Source organism: Gymnodraco acuticeps, unplaced genomic scaffold, assembly GCF_902827175.1.
Source record: "Gymnodraco acuticeps unplaced genomic scaffold, fGymAcu1.1, whole genome shotgun sequence".
Classification (NCBI taxonomy): Eukaryota; Metazoa; Chordata; class Actinopteri; order Perciformes; family Bathydraconidae; genus Gymnodraco; species Gymnodraco acuticeps.
This window is the reverse complement of record NW_022990852.1, coordinates 67,501-88,677: the sequence shown is the minus strand read 5'-3', so window position 1 is coordinate 88,677 and position 21,177 is coordinate 67,501. Positions and strand designations below refer to the sequence as shown.

At 40.8% G+C, this 21,177-nt stretch overlaps 1 protein-coding gene across 1 annotated transcript in view; it reads right to left on the bottom strand.

Moving 5' to 3' along the window:
- The window catches only part of faf1 (Fas (TNFRSF6) associated factor 1), a gene marked incomplete at its 5' end in the record, with an annotated part of 105,391 nt that overhangs the window by 19,265 nt on the left and 64,949 nt on the right, over nt 1-21,177 (bottom strand). Inside the window, 4 exon segments of the mRNA XM_034233163.1 lie at nt 3,563-3,640; nt 5,685-5,765; nt 13,204-13,292; nt 13,399-13,535. Coding sequence (XP_034089054.1) covers nt 3,563-3,640; nt 5,685-5,765; nt 13,204-13,292; nt 13,399-13,535 — 385 coding nt within the window.

Here is a 21,177-nt window from a genome sequence, read left to right as displayed (position 1 = left end):
GCTTTGACAAGTCTGCAGACTTGTAGGCAGGCGGAAAACCCTTTTAAAATGCGTGTTTTCTAAATGTAGCTTGGCTAAGCTAACGTTATATATGCTCCGACCGTCCACACTCACAACAACGGCCTATACAGACATAAATAAACCAGCGACTGTATTCGCCATGACACAGGCAGTCTGTGGTTTGTACTTGTTTAACTTTTGTCAAGTTTCTGAACAGATATGAAGAGCTGTCAGCTCCGAGTGCTAAGAGCTAACGGCTGTGTTGTTTTTCTGGGGCTCTCATTGAAGATGACGTCACGGCTCCACCTACACTGCGTTACTATAGTAACTGCCCCAGTTCCTAAACTGTAATGGAAACGCAGCATTAAAGTGAGCCGGGCCTATTAAGGCCAAACCAAACCGAGCGAGGCCGAGCGAGGCCTGCAGTGGAAACGCGCCATTAGTCGGGCCAGAAAAAAGGTGAAAAAGTAGCCCCGGGCCAAAACTAGGCCAAGTGGAAACGCAACCAAAAACGGGTCCCTCCCGGCTAGGCACGCTTAAGCGAGCTACCCGCTGCAGTGGAAACGCGCCACAAATTCAGACGAGACATAACCACTTGAAGACACGTTACGCTCGTGTTGTGTTCAAGGAACCTGTCCTTGGCCAGGAAAAACAGGCACTCGCTTGTTTAATTATTTTGCGATCTAGATTTCTTCTTCTTTTTTGAAGTGAGAAGTTGTCCGTCAGTCGGACGGACGGACCCCCCCAAAACGAAAACTCTTCGGTTCTCCACGAATTACACAAGTCACCCAAATCAGCGTTAAAAAAGCGGGGGGCACAAACTTGCATTTCCCCATAATGATGTTGTTTAACAACCGGCGTAAACGGACCTTCGCGCGCTATCAAGCAGTGAGCGTGCGATGTCCTGTTCAGATGACGTCAAACCCAACGGGATGCCATCAATAAACTACACAGAATCACACTACACACCTACGCAGGGCCGCCCCTCCCTACAGGCCAATCACGCAGGCTGCATGGGGCCCCGCCTTGCACAGGGGGCCCCGCCCAGAGGGCCTCAGCTGCTGTGCGCAGTTCTCCGAGGTGACAAGAGGAGCACGTTTGTAACCCGACACCGTTGCAATGAATCGACATCTGACCAATCACGGCTTTGATACGGCCACTAGTGCAGGTGAAGAGATGTCGGTGAAAAAACAGTTTCAGTCCGGCGCAAAAAACAAAACATGAAGAAACTAGCGCATCACTCGAAGGTGGGTTATTGAATGAGTCAAATGTACAACTTACGAATGTTGTATAAGTCAAATTGCCATCTTAAAACATCAGCTGCAATTCACGACATGAAGAAGGCAGTCTCTGCAGAGCATAGGCTAATGGAGATGCAGTTATTTCCAGCATTCTTTATTTACCATTCATTCATTATGTGATGCCTTTTATCTGCTGATGTACAGGAGGAAGAGAGATACACTGTCTGTCTAGTTGGCTTACATAACAGTTAAAGTTTACAGCTTAAAAAACATGGAGCATTCGTTCCCCTCTTATTAATTTGTATGTCAATTTGCACATTTCATGGTGATGCTCAGCCTCTCCCCTTAACTCCTAACAGTCATCATCATGTCAACCACAACACATAGAAATACTGATAGCAATGTGTGTGTAGTTGTTGATACATTGCTGACAGAGGGAACTACAATACAGATTTAAGAAATATCAGTTTTTGAGCATGTCATAAGCATGTTTTGTCTTGACTATATTACAACTATATTATAATAAAATAATATAGTATTTATATTATTGAATTGATTATGATTATTATTAGTAGAAGTAGTTTATTTGCATTAATTATGTTTTTATCTTTTTGAGGCTAGTATTTGGCAGGAAATGCAAAATTCACCTGTAAACCCATACTGAACGACATACATGCACATTTACCATTTATCTCACTGTATAAAAAAGTAACCGTTGATAATAATAATAAACAGGAATTATATTTGCAAAGTAGCCTACTTTGTTTCCAAAAAAAAAATGTTCACTCCTGTCGGTTGGGGGGGGGGGGGCCTCATCTCACAATGTCGCTTGGGGCCCCAAGTTGGCCAGGGGCGGCCCTGCACCTACGCAATGATTACATTCAGGCAGACTGTAGAACACAACATCTTTGGACCATTTATATACTTATTGAAAACAAGCTACAAAATGTAATACCTTGGAAAATGCCGTTTCATACTTTTTAATAGCCTTCATTTTCGCTAAATCGATTTATCAACTTTTAAAACTTTTTAATACCCGGCGGACACCCGGATTTAGTAAAAACTAATCTTTGCAACTATTCAGATCTATTGATCTTTATTGATAATTTTAGTAAGTGACAACATAGTAAGTCAGAAAAAGAATCAGTTGAACTGTTCAGATAAAAAGCATTGTCGGAAATGTAAATGCTCAAATCCAATAATAACTTGCTTACTTGAATATGTAAATAAAGACACATTTGAGTTTTCTATTAAATACACATCTATCTTACTTTATATATTGTTGAAAAAGAATGTCCGACTCAAGCTGCTACAAGCAAAAGCACATTTGTATTTCTTCTTACATTCGGAAAAATATCGGAAACAGCCAAAAACAAAAAGTTGAAAAACTGTTAATTCCTAAAAATCTTAAAGTGTTGTCTAGCAGTGTTTCTGGGGACCAAAGCTCATCAAAACAAGACGACCACACAACAACATGTCCACTGCCCACTTTAAATTCATTGTAAGTCCTGTTTAAGAAACTCAAGTTGCCATTGTCCTCCAGCAGCTGTTGTTGTCCTACAGATTTATGAAAATCTCGACTGTAGCACAACGCTAGTTTGTTAGCTCAGGAGACTCCATGGGAACCGTTGACCGGGCAGAGAAACAATTGACCTAAGTTGGAAACAGAAGGCCATAGTGGCTATTGTTGTTTAAAATACACACAGTTCAGTTGGTGGACTACAGTGATAATTAAGATGCCCTACCCGAGGCTCTTTTGTTGTTTTCTGTTTAACTAAAGTGACAAATCACCTGAGCGAGCCGGGTCACCCAATACCTCTCCGGGCCTCAGGGCTCTTCTGGTGAGCAAACAACAATCAGCGCGACTACACTGTATGACTATAGACTGTATTACTACATGGTGCCATCCTCACAGACAATTATTGTTTTCCCTGCATGCGTGACAGTGTGCGTGTCTGCCCCCTCTACACATACAATAATTGTTTTCAAGTGAATATGTGTGTTTGCTTAGGTTTTGTGTGTGTTTCTGCTCAAGCCTGAGTCTTTTGTTCACTCAGGTTTCAATATGAGGCGGTTGTGCTGTACCAATGTAAAGCAGTCACACAGAACAATAACTGTGTGCATGTGAGGTGACGTGAGCAGAGCCTCGCTGTAATTAGGATATATTATTATTCTGAAATACGCTCGCGTCACCAAAACCAGAATCTAATTGAGTCATTGTTGAGAAGTGAGAGCAAAACAGATCAAACATGACAGCACAATGCACTGATGAAGCTGGCATATTAATTGAGTTCATCTGCATGTGTGTGTGTGTGTCTCACCTCCTTCTCGTCCTCCTGTTCCTTTCTTTTCCGCTCCAGGCGATTCTGCTCCGCCTCTTCTCTCTCTTGGGCCTCTCTCTGAAAAAGAAAGACATTTATGTGATTTAAAAAAAGGATGGAATGGCAGAATCAAGACGATAATGTGACATGCAATCTGTAAGACAGTTACTGTTTCCCACTGGTTATGAAGTCTTATTTGAGTACGTTTCTATTATGTTATGAGGGTCAAGTAACTTAGCTGTAAGGATACTCAAGTATTTCAATCTAATATAAATGACGTGACACAAATCAAATCCTCCCTTTTGAAAAGTTGGAATATTCTTTACTTGAAGGAGTTCAACGATAATCAAGACCGTTGCCAAACTATTATCTATTATTGTCTATTGACTCATTTATGTATGGCTTTATTAGGAAAACAAACTAGTTACAATTGTACAACAAGACAGTGGAGGTGATTACTGTTCAGAAAAATAAGTTGAAATCATAGGAAAAGTTTGTGCTTATGCTTATTTGTTAATAAGTACTGTCTAGAACAGGGGTTCCCAAACTTTTCAGCCCGCGACCCCCAAAATAACAGCGCCAGAGAGACTTTCAAATTCATTAATGAAAACCTATGTACTGAAACCTGATGTACTTATATGATTCTGTTTTCTTCAAGGTTGTGTCTTCCTGGTCGAATGTACTTATTGTAAGTCGCTTTGGATAAAAGCGTCAGCTAAATGCAATGTAATGTAATTCATTTAAGTTTTCCGCACTCTCGCGGGAATATCTCCGCAATGGAGCGAGCTTAAGTTTCACTCTCGATTGCATGATATAGCCCAGCGCAACACCTTCGTCACACATGTTGCCACTTGTTTGTACCATTTTCAGGCGATTTATAATCTGTTCTAGAAAAACGTGTTTTTTAGGATTTCAAGAAGCGTATAAAACAAACAATGGATGTCTTTCATGAACATTTATCCATGCTGGAAGTAGATTTAGATGAGATAGAGATTATTATCTAATATATGCATCCGATGAAGCATTGCATGAAGTCTGTTGATGATCAGAGGCTGCTGTTGGGGCTGAATAAACGTTTTTTATTATTGGTTAAGCGTCCTTGGTATGAAAAAGTTTGAGAAACACTGCAGTGGATTGTCAACGGGGGGAGCCTCGCTGCGGGGAAATTATACAGATGGCCAGTCCGCCCCTGAAAAATGTCTATGCACACGTTATTATTAATTATTAAAAAAAAGATTGATAAAAAAAAGTATTTTGTAATCATCTCGCGACCCCCACTCGGGGAACCCCTGGTCTAGAATACCACAGCTTACTCAAAGTGCAGTGATTTAAGTAGACAAGTATCCTCTCAATATTTGTTACTGACATTTAACTAGAGATCTAGGAAACCTAGTTTATTAGTCTCATCTCTTTAAATCTAATACAAGTAGGAGTGTAACGGTATCCGTATTCGTCCCGTACCGTCACGGTTCGGACGTCACGGTTCAAGACATTCTTTTTAGTTTTACAGCTTATTGAACCTTTTTGTTTGACATCAGCCATTATAGATAATATGGCCATCTGATTGTGTGTGGTACTGTTTGTTTTTAACTGTGTAATAAAGTTAATTATTCAAAATGTTAGAGTTCCTTATTTTTTAAGGTACAACAAGAAAAAGCAAAAAAAATCCCAAATGCATAATTCCAGGTTTGTTTTTTATTTATTTTGAACGAACCCGTACCAAACCGTGACCCCCAAACCGAGGTACATACCGAACCGTGAATGCTGTGAACCGTTACACCCCTAAATACAAGCGATTAATTTGACACATATAAGGAGATGTTTTGGTTAAACCTGTACATGGTGTACGTCTACTGCTTAGAATACCACAACTTACTCAAAATGCAATGATATAAGTAGACACTTTTATAAGTTTCCTATAATTGGTACTGACATTTAACAAGAGATCCAGAAAACCTAGTTTATTAAGAGTCTCATCTATTTAAATCTAATACAAGCAATTAATGTGACACATATAGAGACATGTTTTGCTTAAACCTGTACATGTACTGCCTAGAATACCACAACTTTCTCAGAGTGCAGTGATACAAGTCAGACATTTAGATTTATTTGACAAAGATACCTTTTTACGGTCGGCTTCTAAAGACACGCGGTAGGCCTCGTCCTGTTCCCTCTTCACCGTCTCTCTTATCTCTCGTTCGTCCTGGGTGCAGAGGGGGAGAAACAAAGAAAGAAAGAAAGTGGGGCCCATTAACTAACAACACAATAAAAAGGAACACAAAACATCTGAAGCCGAGGTGACGGGTGTGGGAGCCGGAGAGGGAAATGCAGCATGTCAAGTGTGGTCACGTACAAACACCAGGTATGAAAGAGTGGCACCAGAGGGGCTTCATTGTGACCGTCCTTTACCAAAGCCAGAGCCTCCTTTATGTTTCCTCTCATCTCAGTTTCACCGTCCCTTTCTCCTTCCTGTTTGTACAGAGGGAAGGGGACAGGCGGCCCTTCTCTTTCTACCTGCTGTGGCTACAAAGTGTTTTATAAAGACTGGGACTGAAAAACCAGTGTCCATTGTGTTCGCAGCGCTCCACCATTAGTTTCCCGTGCTCTGAAGGCCCATGCTGTGTGCCAGCCCGGATATGGCAAAGTAAGCTTATTGTGACGATCAGAGGGCTACTGTGCGGCAAAAAGGACAGTGTGTATTGTTGCATTCAATCAAGAGAAATGCAAAGGATACATTTGTGCTTTTGGCCCGCATAATAGGTGAACATTGAAAGGAAACTGTAAAAAGAATGGAGGAGAGGGGACAAAAGCATCAAAAGTGGCCACCTTCAATAGACCGGCGCTGAGTCACGCAAACAAGTAGTTCAAATGCACCATCTGCCTTCAATGCCCTAATGCACAGGAGAGGGCATACATGACATTACATATCATTACATGTCACTTGTTAGACGCTTTTATCCAAAGCGACTAACTAAATACTCAATATTGTGGACAATCCCCACAGGAGCAATTTGGGGTGAAGTGTCTTCAGGCACACAACAACATGCTGACTGCAGTGGGGTTTGAACCTGTGACCCCCTGACCCCAACACCAACGCACAACCCACTGCACCACTGCAATAAACGTCTAGTATCTTAACAATGTTTTATTTTCTGTCTGAACTTCTTTATATGCATTGTAAATTGTACCTGTGCTTATATTTGTTTCATGTATTGTGCTGTTATGTCCAAGTCTTTATCTGTTCTATGTTTTAAAGGTAAGGTAAAAGTCCAGAATTCCTCTCCTCTACAGTCCTTTATGTGGACATTTAATGCCGTCAAAAGATATGCATGTTTGGTGTCCTTGACCCAAACTGATCATTTGTTAGTTCTGGCTGCTCGTCATGTGAAATGACCGGAGCTGAGAAAAGCCGTTGACAGACACATACCACAGAATCTGCAGTGACTCGTCTGTTAGGAACTTCTGAGCTAAAACACAGACGACCAGAGGAACGAGTGGCCAGTGAGCAGGCTGCTTTAAAGACACAATGTGGCCGTCCAGCTGCTCCTTTTCCAGACAGACACAAAAGTCACTGTCAAAGAGGAATGTGTGGGTTGGGCGGGTGTCTGTGTTCGTGTCTGAGTTTGTCTTTTCAAAGGATGAGGTGAAAAGAAGGAGAACGAGTGAAAGGAGCTGTAGGGAAATTATCCAGAGCCTGAGAGCAGCTAGAGTGAAGATAGGAGAAGTGTCGAGGTTGACTTCACCTCTGAGTAGGATACGTCCTGTCAGATACAGGATATACTAAAGTCCTGTGGTTATTGGAACTAATCATGATTAATCACACAATACATTACGCTCTCAGCATCACTTAATCTCCACTTTGACATTTGCACAAGCTATTTCCTTCTGGCAGACCACGCCTGGGTAATTATCACACTTTAATAACTCTCACAACAGCTTTACTGAACTCTAATGCAATGATTCATCTGGTTTCCTTTCGTCTGACGGACACCAAGCAAGTTGTTGCAATGATCATGAAAGAAGTGATAACTGCTTTGGGAAAATGCCATGAAGAAGACAAAATCAAATGAGCTTGTAGGAAAATAAATCATTTTAAAACAAAACCATTTAATGTTGCAGTAAACCAACGAAGAAGGACTGTATTCTGTGGTATCAAAATGACATGTGAGCTTGCATATGAAACATCAGAGCAGCTTTATGATCTGCATTTATTCATGTATTTCACTTTGAGGCCCCTTAGAACCATTAAAGGGGCCCTTTTATGCAAATGTTCAGGTGTATATCAGTATGTAGTGTCTCTACTTTAAAGAGTCCTCTCCTGCTGATGTTCAAGTGTATATCAGTATGTAGTGTCTCTACTTTAAAGAGTCCTCTCCTGCTGATGTTCAGGTGTATATCAGTATGTAGTGTCTCTACTTTAAAGAGTCCTCTCTGCTGATGTTCAGGTGTATATCAGTTTGTAGTGCCTCTACTTTAAAGAGTCCTCTCCTGCTGATGTTCAGGTGTATATCAGTATGTAGTGCCTCTACTTTAAAGAGTACTCTCCTGCTGATGTTCAGGTGTATATCAGTATGTAGTGTCTCTACTTTAAAGAGTCCTCTCCTGCTCATGTTCAGGTATATATCAGTATGTAGTGTCTCTACTTTAAAGAGTCCTCTCCTGCTGATGTTCAGGTATATATCAGTATGTATTGTCTCTACTTTAAAGAGTCCTCTCCTGCTGATGTTCAGGTGTATATCAGTATGTAGTGTCTCTACTTTAAAGAGTCCTCTCCTGCTGATGTTCAGGTGTATATCAGTATGTAGTGTCTCTACTTTAAAGAGTCCTCTCCTGCTGATGTTCAGGTGTATATCAGTATGTAGTGTCTCTACTTTAAAGAGTCCTCTCTTGCTGATGTTCAGGTGTATATCAGTATGTAGTGTCTCTACTTTAAAGAGTCCTCTCCTGCTGATGTTCAGGTGTATATCAGTATGTAGTGTCTCTACTTTAAAGAGTCCTCTCCTGCTGATGTTCAGGTGTATATCAGTTTGTAGTGTCTCTACTTTAAAGAGTCCTCTCCTGCTGATGTTCAGGTGTATATCAGTATGTAGTGTCTCTACTTTAAAGAGTCCTCTCCTGCTGATGTTCAGGTGTATATCAGTATGTAGTGTCTCTACTTTAAAGAGTCCTCTCCTGCTGATGTTCAGGTGTATATCAGTATGTAGTGTCTCTACTTTAAAGAGTCCTCTCCTGCTGATGTTCAGGTGTATATCAGTATGTAGTGTCTCTACTTTAAAGAGTCCTCTCCTGCTGATGTTCAGGTGTATATCAGTATGTAGTGTCTCTACTTTAAAGAGTCCTCTCCTGCTGATGTTCAGGTGTATATCAGTATGTAGTGTCTCTACTTTAAAGAGTCCTCTCCTGCTGATGTTCAGGTGTATATCAGTATGTAGTGCCTCTACTTTAAGAGTCCTCTCCTGCTGATGTTCAGGTGTATATCAGTATTTAGTGCCTGTGCTGCAGCTCCTCCTTTCACCCTCTGTCTGAAACCAGAGCCCAGTCTGCTCTGATTGATTAGCTGGCCGGCTCTGTTGTGATTGGTCGACCACTTAGAGATCACGTACAATGAGTTGGAGCGCTAGTCAATAGAAGCGTGAGTGTTACTTAGTGGGGGCGATGTTTGCCTTTGTATACCGTTTACATGCACTAAAACCTATATAACACACTAGAGGAAAGGGAAACAACAAAAAAGCATACTAGGGCCTCTTTAAAGCCTTTTAGTTTCTGCAAAGGCAGCTTTTGTTTCCGAAAACATTGATCTTTTGAGAACTTAAGCTTGCATGTAAACTGAAAAACTGAGCATTATAGAAATAAATGCTCATATTTATCAAAGTAAGGTCATGAGAAACGTTTTGCACTTTCGTATTCCATTGGAACTAATATGAAGCAACCCCACCTTACGTGTGAACCTACTGAACACACTTCATGATTCACAGTTTGATCTGACTCATGAACATACTCTGAATACCGGTTGTCATTGATAATTATTATGAAGTGTGACGAATCCTATAGAAAATGAAGCCTTGTAGCAAAAATAACAACACAAAGCTATCACTCAATACTCACCTGAAGAAGTCTGACCCTCAGGGTGTGTGTGTTTGTGTGTTTGTGTGTGTGCGTGTGTGTGACATCTGTGGTTCCCATAACTGAAATGCTGTCACATTAACATTGTTGGAGAATCATTTTGGTTGACTGACTGTTTCAACTGTTAAACTCTTAATATGCCGTGACATCTGACATCTATTGATACTGTAGTTGTGTGAGAATATTAGAGACATATCCACAGCTGACACACACATACCAAAACATGCGTGATATGTACGAAGAAGAATGGGGTTATATAAATGGTCACGAATATATCTTAACTATATGATTACCTGTACATCTTCAGTTCATTTTACAACGTCTTGTCTGTTGTTATTGCACTGATTTGATCATATTTATTCACTTTACTTAAACTATGACCATTTAGAGGTATTATACTTGTTATAATCACTGTTTTAATAACATTTTATAATGTATTGCAACTTGGGTTTATAACAAATAATACTTACTTACTACAAAAAAAGTATAATGAAACGTGAGTATTTATGAAACGTCTTTATACGGTGTTGTGATTATTATTGTAAGCATTATGAATATGATTAAATATTAAGTAATACATATACATACTGTGCTATAGGCAGATTATAAGTATATAATGCAGTTTATAAAACGGACAAGTCAAATCAAGCAATCTGATTGGTTCTTAGCCGTGATATGATGAGCGTATATCACGGGTAGAATTGTAGTTACTTTTCACAACAAGTCAGTATCCCTCCGCGTCTGAGAAAAAGCTACAACCGTTACAGCTGTTACATTACGTCCGAAACTAACTAACAAAGCTTAAGATGGAAACATTTAAGTTAACTTGGACCTCTGGGGGGTCTTACTATGGAGGACTGGATTGAGCAGTGCCTATCTCCAGAGAGCACCTAAACGACGACATGCAGAGCTACGTGAAGAGCAGGCAGACCAACTGGAGAAGTGCCACCATTCAAAAGCTTTCTGATGCGGGTCTTGAAACAAAGCAGAGTCATGATGAGCGTTAGTGGCCACAGGTGCGAAAGCTCTCTCCAGAGCTGCTGGAAGCCCAATCTCGGGGACCGGAGAAAGTGAAGCAATATGCTCGCCACGCCAAGCAACAACCTAGATTCCTCAACCTACAAGTAACCTCGTAAGCATGCTACTGATGCTGGACAGGTTTTCAGTGGCTGCACAATAAACAGCAACATACACATGAATGTAAATAAATAGCCAAATAATGGATCAACGCTCTCTGTCTAATATGTTCGCTAGCTGTTAGCATTGTTGCATAGCAACCACCTCGAACTATGTTTCGTGCAGAAGGCAACGGAGGGACTATTTTATTTTGAACAGTGTGTATTTTTCTTTCATATTGCCGCTATTGCTTTTATAGACATGGGCTTCATTGAGATAGTTTCCAATATTTGAAAACACTTATTAGTCTAAAGAGAGACTGTATGTTCTGTATTGTTGCTAATTCCTAAACCTGACCATTAGTAATAATAAATCAAAGAGAAAAGGAGAGTTTGTGTGGATTACTCTAACCTGTCTGGACAGAAACACACAGTGTGTCCTTCACTCTGTCGTTTGATGCCACTGAGTACACACACAGTGAATGTTGTAAAGAGGGTCAGGTGAAAGTCTTACTCCCGTCATACTGTCCCAGATTCCTGTCTATAGCATGAACACCCTCCCACCACTGTCCCCTCACTTCACTGTTTGGAGTGTGTTTGTGTTGGAGTTAAAGAGGCAGTCGACGGACACACTGCAGCACAGTTTCACAAAGACTGCAGGAGCACAATAACGTACAACTAAAGAGGAAGGAGGAGAGATGGTGAGCCATTCACTGCCTGTCATTACAAGAATGCCACAGTTAAACACGGTTGTCTGATATGTCCTAGCATGCTGCACTTTATCGTTAAAAAAGGATGTTAAACACTGGCTCAACTGTCTCTTAAGGATCCTTGAATGTGGCCAAAGTCAAGGGCTAAATAAACTAAGATAAAGATGGATTGTTATATTCCTGGAGACAGTAGTGGACAGTAGGTGCATGAACCCTAAAAGACTGTCCTTAAAGTCCAAACCGAGGATACTAAGATAAACACAATTCGAATGATGAATGGAAGAGTGGTGAAGAGTAAGTACATTTGCACAAGGACTATTCAAATTTGAGGTACTTTTCTTCTTGAGGTAAATTCCATTTACTCCAATAAAATTCAGAGGCAAAGATTGATCTTTCTACTTCACTACAGTTATGTGAAAAATGTAGTGACTTTTGAGATCCAGATTTAGATCGATACATACAACATATAGTCACAAATAATGTATACAGTATTACTTAAAGTTATGACAACACTTTACTGATCCCTCGGGGAAACTCACATGCTCCCTGGCAGTGCAGTGTGCAAAAGAGAAGCTCATCCTTTACCACCGATAATTATAACTCAATAATATATGTTGTGTTATGTGAAATGGGCTGTTGTGCAGAATGAGTATTTTCACTTTTCAAACTATAAATACATTTGATTTTAATATTTTTAAACATTATTTGAGAACACTTTTGCATTTGTACACTGTACTATAAGCCTTGAGAACCAGATCTCTATAGAGTGCCGCAGTGATGCGTCCTAAAACCCGGAAGTAAACTCCTCCCGGTTCCTTCGACAAAAACGCAAGTTCTCCATAGGGTTTTGGAAAATAGCTGGAAATCAGGTCTGTGGTTGAAACACATTGAAGAGACGGATCACGTTTTGTTCAGCCGGATAATCTCCACATGTCTATCCTACTTTTATAATCATAAATCTAGTCGCCAGAAGCAACGTTATGCTATCAACGAACTACAGCAGGGTCGCTGCTTCAACGTCACGCCAACTTCAGATCCATATTCAAACACACAGATTCTAAATGGAACGAGTTGAAGCGTTTGTTTGAACACTTTGCAGGAGGCAGGGACTTGCTTTCAAGCAGAACAGAAACTAACTTAGAGGAGTGTTCACGTGTTCGGCGTAATGACGTTCAACGGCCTCGACGACTTCTGTAGTCCTATTCAGCCACTTGGTAACAACCATCGTTTCTCAGACACGTCAACTCTTCAGAAATCACCAGAGGGGTCACTGCTGATGGATTTAATGTCGTAGAACAAAACGTGATCCGTCTCTTCAATGCGTCTCAACCACAGACCTTAGTTCAGATATTTTCCTAAACCCTCTGGAGAGATTGCTTTTTGTCGAAGGAACCGGAAGTGGTCAAATGCTAACTTACTTCCGGGTTTTAGGACGCGTCACTGCGGCACTCTATGCTTTGTCTAGCTATTAAAAGGAGTCTGAAATAATAATAATACATTTCTTTTAAGGCGCCTTTCATGACACCCAAGGACACCAAGCCATTCAAATCAACAGCCGATTCTTTCATTTAAAACAGAATAAGGTCCATTACACACGTCATAGAAAGTTGATTTAAGTAATAAACCAAAGCATTTTCTACATGTTTAAGAGTCACAGCTTGACGTTTGTGTTTCTTTTGAACTCAAAGCTCACCTCGTCTTTGATGTCCTCTAGTTGTTGTGCTGTAAAGATCTCCATCGCTCCCATTAACCTCATCATCAGCTCGTCCACTGTCGTATTACCTGGAGACAAAACAAGGTGTGATGTACTCCTTTGTGTTCTTACATTAATTACAGACACGTATATACATGCTACGGTTAACACTACATATAATAAAGTCATAATTACCTTGAATAACATTTAGAACTTCATTCGATGTGCGTTTTCCCATGACTATAAGCAGCAGGGGGAACTGGTCTGTCTTGTATGTGCGGATAGTCTGTGTGACCACGCTGCCAAAGTGCCTCGTACACATGGTGAGTAGTCTGAAACACAAAGAAATTAACAATTCAAATACATCTTCGTACCCTATTTAATTCACTTGATTATTGATCTTTGATTTAACACATACTTCAGAAGCTGTTATTTGAAATACACAAAAACACACACACACACACACACACACACACACACACACACACACACACACACACACACACACACACACACACACACACACACACACACACCACACACACACACACACACACACACACACACACACACCACACACACACACACACACACACACACACACACACACACACACACACACACACACACACACACACACACACACACACACACACACACACACACACACACACGGGGGAAAGCAGGCATAAACTCCATCTTTCCTCCTGCAGATTAAAAGAGAAATACACACAACTCGTGGCATTAAGGACTTTAAAACCAATTCTGCATTTTCTTATTCCATCAGACTGACATGCTTTCTCAATTGGAAGCGCTGATGAATTAGTATTCCTCACCAGACGCGCAGAATTGATAGGGCAAGAGAGGATTTCTTATTCCATTACAAAGACAGAACTTTTTTAAATTAACATTTCAGAGGGAAAAGGGTAGCAGGCAGCCGGGGCCCCGCCAAGCTCCCTGTAAATGTCATAATATTAATGAATTGCTATAGACTGAATGCAAATATAGATTAGCTTCTTCTCCCGCTTTTAATAAGATCTACTTTAATAACTGGCTGGTAAAATAGAGGAGTGATGGAATGGATGGAGGGACAGCGGGTCAGGAGGAGAAGATGGGAGGCATGCTGTCTGAGAAGGGGAGTAACTCATTAAAACAAGAAGCTGAGGGGGCGACTTGCAGACTTCTCAAACTGTGAAATAAAGTACAGGAACTCATTGTGGTGCTTTTTAAAAAGGGGCCATATGATGCTGTTTGGGGTTTTACCTTCCTTAGTGTGTTATAGAGGTTTTTGTGCAAGTAAATGGTCTGCAAAGGCTAAAATCCTAAAGTTCCCTCAGGAGGGAAACTGAAATGCCTCCATTGGACTCCTTTGTTTACTTCTGTAACATAGTAACATCACTATTTAACTCTTGCGCTTCTATTGGCTAGCGCTCCAACACATACGTGATAGCATAAGGGGCGGGACATCTGTAAGCGGTTGACCAATCACAACAGAGCCGGCCAGCTAACCAATCAGAGCAGACTGGGCTCTTTAAAGTGGAGACACTACATACGGATATACACCTGAACATCAGCAGGAGAGGACTCTTTAAAGTAGAGACACTACATACTGATATACACCTGAACATCAGGAGGAGAGGACTCTTTAAAGTAGAGACACTACATACTGATATACACCTGAACATCAGCAGGAGAGGACTCTTTAAAGTAGAGACACTACACAGTACATACTGATATACCTGAACATCAGCAGGAGAGGACTCTTTAAAGTAGAGACACTACATACTGATATACACCTGAACATCAGCAGGAGAGGACTCTTTAAAGTAGAGACACTACATACTGATATACACCTGAACATCAGCAGGAGAGGACTCTTTAAAGTAGAGACACTACATACTGATATACACCTGAACATCAGCAGGAGAGGACTCTTTAAAGTAGAGACACTACATACTGATATACACTCTGAACATCAGCAGGAGAGGACTCTTTAAAGTAGAGACACTACATACTGATATACACCTGAACATCAGCAGGAGAGGACTCTTTAAAGTAGAGACACTACATACTGATATACACCTGAACATCAGCAGGAGAGGACTCTTTAAAGTAGAGACACTACATACTGATATACACCTGAACATCAGCAGGAGAGGACTCTTTAAAGTAGAGACACTACATACTGATATACACCTGAACATCAGCAGGAGAGGACTCTTTAAAGTAGAGACACTACATACTGATATACACCTGGAACATCAGCAGGAGAGGACTCTTTAAAGTAGAGACACTACATACTGATATACACCTGAACATCAGCAGGAGAGGACTCTTTAAAGTAGAGACACTACATACTGATATACACCTGAACATCAGCAGGAGAGGGACTCTTTAAAGTAGAGACACTACATACTGATATACACCTGAACATCAGCAGGAGAGGACTCTTTAAAGTAGAGACACTACATACTGATATACACCTGAACATCAGCAGGAGAGGACTCTTTAAAGTAGAGACACTAGTTAAAGTGATATGAACTAGTGCAATATTCAACTTGCAAGATGTAGAATATGTGTTAAAGGCATTGAAGAGGTTAAGAGATATCCTGGCCTACAAATCATTTTGCACAAACTTAAGAAAATATATTTGTTTGATACAGAGCCTCTTAAAATGACACCCTATCTAATATACTTTTCATTGATAATAAGAATGATCGCAATTGCAATATGAGTCAATAATAATTGTGATAAGTTTTTTCTTCCCAAATTGCGAAACCTTAAAAGCCTTGAGCTCAAAGCAGAATTACAATTAGGTTGTTTTAGGATTATGAGTCATAAACACTTAAAACATTGAACTTTGAGTGACCCACGTCTTGAAATAAAGAAAGACGGGGAACCCTAAATCCTACTGATCATTTTGTCCTGACATTAGCTTCTGTTCAGTCCTCGACCTCCAGGCGGACCATAACAATAGCCAGGAGGGAAACTCTAACCTGTAATGAGAGGCCAGGGAACAATGGACTCTAACTTGAAGGGAAACCCAATCTTAAATCTCCCATCAAACACAAGACAACCTGCTTTGGTTTCTATCTCAAAACTAAGGAAGTCAGTCCAACACAGTGAAGCTGACTTATAAATTGAGATTGCAAGAAACCCAACTCAACAGAAAGTGGGGAAAATGGACTCTATACAAGACTCAAAACAAAGACATTAGACTGGAACAATAGATACATGTATCTTCAAGAATATAATAACATGAAGACATATCCCAAGCCTTTTATTTTATTTATATTTCCTTGCTGGCCTTTTGTTACATGATGTAATGTTGTTGTAACCAGCATTTTATTGCCATGTATAATGTGACAATAAAGATTTAAATTACAAAAAAAGTACTCAACCTTCAAACATAACCTAAATCAAATGTTTCTAAGAATGACAGAAATGCTGAAAGCAGGATGAAGCACTCATGAATCCACATTTAGAACAAGTATGGACACAGCTCTGAGGGCAGCAGGAAGTCAAGCTGCTGCAGGAACCGAGGTGAACAGTTCAGCTCAGTCCCATCCAGCCATAACATAACACGGTAAAGAATGTAGATTAGTCCTATAGCAGACCTTTAAAAGTCCTTCAGGGGTAAGTAAATGTGGAGGAAACACCTGCGTGGAGAAGCTAACATGAGTTTAAAGTCTCCGCGTCGGTGCTTAATGTGATTGACAGCTTCTAATTTGTCACCTATCTCCGTGTCTCAGACATCTAAAACAGTTAATGTTTCCCTGCACCGTCAGCCCACATTTCTGCACATCAAGGTAATGGCTGAAGATGCGAGTCGACGGCCTGACACTCGCTCCACCGAGCAGCTGATGAGCACAGTAGCACTGCAGGGAACATTTCTGGCAGCCACCTGTACGGGAGTGTGTCTGGGAACCGGATGCTCCGATTGCTCACTGTGTCATACACACTTTGTTTCAGAGCGAAAATTGACATGTTTTGATTTGAAAATGACATTTTGTTCTACGCCTCGGTCGGTTATGTTTTCGGGTTGGAGGATGTCAAGAGGTGAAGTCAAGTGTGCGGAACAGGTTTGCATGTTGCTCTTAGCTGTTAAAAAACACCCTTAAACGTCAAAGGTCATTAAGAACAACATGAACACCTGTGTTTCTCAGTGAGGCGCTGATCGACAACGGTGAAGGTCAGGCTTTGACCTCGAAGGTTTGTAAAGGTCATCGGGCAGCGACCCTCGCAAAGGCTTTTCTCAAAGTTTCACAAATGGAGTGCTACCATCTTGACACTAGTGTTGCACGGTGTACCGATACTTGAAAGGTACCGCGATACCCTGCCGTTAAAAACGGTACGATTCCTCCGTTTCATTAGTATCGGTACTTTAAGAATGACGGGGAAAAGTACTCCGGTGAGAAAGCGCCGTTTTAATAAGAGCCGTGTGTTTTCAGCGCTCTGCTTCCACTCCCTGCACTGCAGCCGTGCCTGCAGTCCCTCCCCTCTCAAGCACGCTCTAAGTCCCTCCCCTCTCAAGCACACTCTAGAGTCCCTCCCCTCTCAAGCACGCTCTAAGTCCCTGCCCTCTCAAGCACGCTCTAAGTCCCTCCCCTCTCAAGCACGTTCTAAGTCCCCTCCCCTCTCAAGCACGTTCTAAGTCCCTCCCCTCTCAAGCACGTTCTAAGTGCCTCCCCTCTCAAGCACGTTCTAAGTCCCTCCCCTCTCAAGCACGTTCTAAGTCCCTCCCCTCTCAAGCACGCTCTAAGTCCCTCCCCTCTCAAGCACGTTCTAAGTCCCTCCCCTCTCAAGCACGTTCTAAGTCCCTCCCCTCTCAAGCACGCTCTAAGTCCCTCCCCTCTCAAGCACGCTCTAAGTCCCTCCCCTCTCAAGCACGCTCTAAGTCCCTCCCCTCTCTCGTCCACGCGGCCACGTGCTAGCTGCCAGAGCATGTGAGAAAACGAGAAGCATGGCTGCAAGTGGGAGTGCAACTGCCGCTGCGCCTCGGCTTGTTGACAACAAAGACGCCAGAAGCGACATTTGGAAGTATTTGAGCGATATCTCTGACAGTGAGGTCAAGCCTACGGACACCACGAGGCCTGTCTGTCAGACATGTTTTAGATCCCTGCAAACCAAGGGAGCCAACACATCAGACTTGGCTAAGCACCTCGCCAACCGGCATCCAGAGCTGTTTAAAGAATTTAAAGACAGACAGGTTAGCGAATGTGATAGATAACATAATTACATCATGCTCAAGCCCATGCCCTCAAATCTAAGTCAAACAAGTGTAATTTATTTTGTGGCAAACGAACGTTTTCGTAGTTTGACGAGGCAATTAACGGCATTGATAACTGTCTAATATGCTATCTTTTTAGCTAACTTACCAATGTGGCTAACATCTGCAATATAAATTTTGTCAATAATTATTTATATTACTGTACATGTTAATAAAAAAATAATACATGTTAATAAAATATAAAAAAATATATATTTTATAAAACAAAAAAGTTGTTTGAGATGATGCTTAATTTGATTTAATACGAATTCTTGTCATTTATTTTGTTTATTGTTCTCATTATTTAAAAGTGTGTGTTATGGTTCTGGTGTGAAATAAAGCACAATAATTACATTTAAGACTGTTTCCCTTTTTTTAAGAAAAGTATCGAAAAAGAATCGGAATCGCAATTCTTGACTCGTATCGAAACCAAAATGTTGGTATCGTGACAACACTACTTGACACAAACACGAATTACAGAGACAACACTGAGCTGATTCCCCGTCAGGAAGAGATCCACCTTTGCTTTGGGAAATGTTGCCAGAAATGTAACTTAGACGTTGTTACAAAAAGTATTATGGGAACGGTTTGTCACCCAGTTTGCTCAACATGCTTAATAAACATGACATGCAATAGAAAGGAGAGTCGTTATAACTGTATTACTTCATTGTCTGGGTTAATGACAGGATAGGTATTAACATGAGGTGATCAGCTGTTTTGTTTTATGTATGTTTGACTGTGTGTGTGGGGGTCCCAGGAAGAATAGCCAATGTTCTTGGTGATGCCAATATGCTTTTTTTGGGGTGCTTGTACAGAAATACTAGCTTGGAATAAAATATGTTAAAGTTTTCTAATGCAAACTAACATTGTATGCTGAATGATTATGTTTTCTTAATCTATGAAACCATCAGAAAAGGGCGCTTTTAACTGGCTTAAAAGCGGCCAAAAATCACGAATTTGAATTCCCCACATACTGTATTTATTAATTAATGGATTAATTCATAATGTGTTCATTTCAGAGATGTCAATTGCATCTGTAAACAATGAAAAGGAGAAACATTTGAGGTTACCAAAAGATCCGACCTGGTTATTTCCTTTTTGTAAAAATACCGTATATTGCCAACTTAATGACGTTTTATTTTAAAATGTGTGTCAATAGATTAACTAATGCACCGATCGATATCGGCGGATACTCACTCTCCACCGATCGATCGGTGCTCTCTAAACATGCCGATCGCGAGAGCCGATCGCATGACGTAAAATACATGACACTTTTCTCTGTGTGCGGCAAAACAAGCTCGCCAACATGGCTTCACCGGTCTGGCATTATTTCAAGGTGTCCCGAAAAAGACAGTAAAATAGCGGAATGCAACGTGTGTGAAGCAGAAATCCTGCAGCTCCGCCCACTGTGACGGACCGGTAAGCGCAGCGAAACACACAAGAGTTAGACCTAACACACTTAGCTATTTTATCTACCTCTGGAACAAGCTAAACTAGTTATTATAAATATATTTATTCTTCACTGTCGGGTCACTCATTACTGGATCAGTGAGCTGCATGAGATACTGCCAGGCTGTCAGGAGAGAGAGAGGGGGAGAGAGAGAGGAAAAGAGAGCGCTTCCGCTCATTTCTCCCGTGTTATCCAAAGTGAATGTAAACTTGAATAATGTACATCATTTGAATGTAATAATTAAGTTGATTGTTGTTTGTGGAAGCTCCAGAGAATGAGCCCCATTAACTGAGTTTAAACATCACTTTAAATGGAAGATTTAAAGTGATGTTTAAATCTTCCATTTAGGCCCCGCCCACTCGATTGGATCGGCGATCGGTATCGGCCGATACTGATTCCGGCGATCGGCCCCGAAATTGGCGATCGGAGCATCCCTGTAAAAAACCATTATCTATAATATTTGTGCAACGGCAAGAGGTGTAAGGGGGGAGGTGTGGGCAAGAGGCTAATAGATTTTTATTTATCTATTCTGTATTTACAGTTGTTTCTGTATGTTTTCAGAGCCATCTTGTGAAGATATTTGTCAAAATCCGTTAAACCAGTGGTTCCCAAACTTTTTCAGTCGGGACCCCCTTGGGTATTGGAAATATTTTCGGGACCCCCCAACCCGGTTCCCATCTATATTGGTAGGATTAATTGTATATTGTTGTAAAAACATTACATTTTCTCTGCTAATAATAAGAAGATACAAAGATCCAACTATCATTTTATATTTTATTATGGATTACACATGAACAAAAGTGCTTGTAAGATACTGTGAATTAATTTGGCCTAATTAAAACTGGTTGGCCTTCTTCCCGGAGTAGATTTTTAAATTCAAATTTCTTTAAGGAAAATATATGAATGAACTACTATTTCTACTGCAGGTTGCAAACGATCACATCACTTGACCATTCCTATTCCACACTAGCTCATCAATGACTTGTGTGTGCTTGCTTTCCCTCGCAGATCTTCTCAAAGCGGGGCTGTTGTTTTGAGACTGCCTCAGTGCATTCTCAATGTTCAGCTTTGATCTGTATTTGGTTTTGATGGCAGCAACAGCAGAAAAGCCTGTCTCACACAAGTAATGTTGCAAAAGGCAGCATTATGCCCACAGCTCTCTGACCAATGAGATATTTTCGAGCAGTGTTTGTTTACAATTGAATAATAATACATTTGATTTATATAGCACACTTTAAAAACAACGTCATCTCAA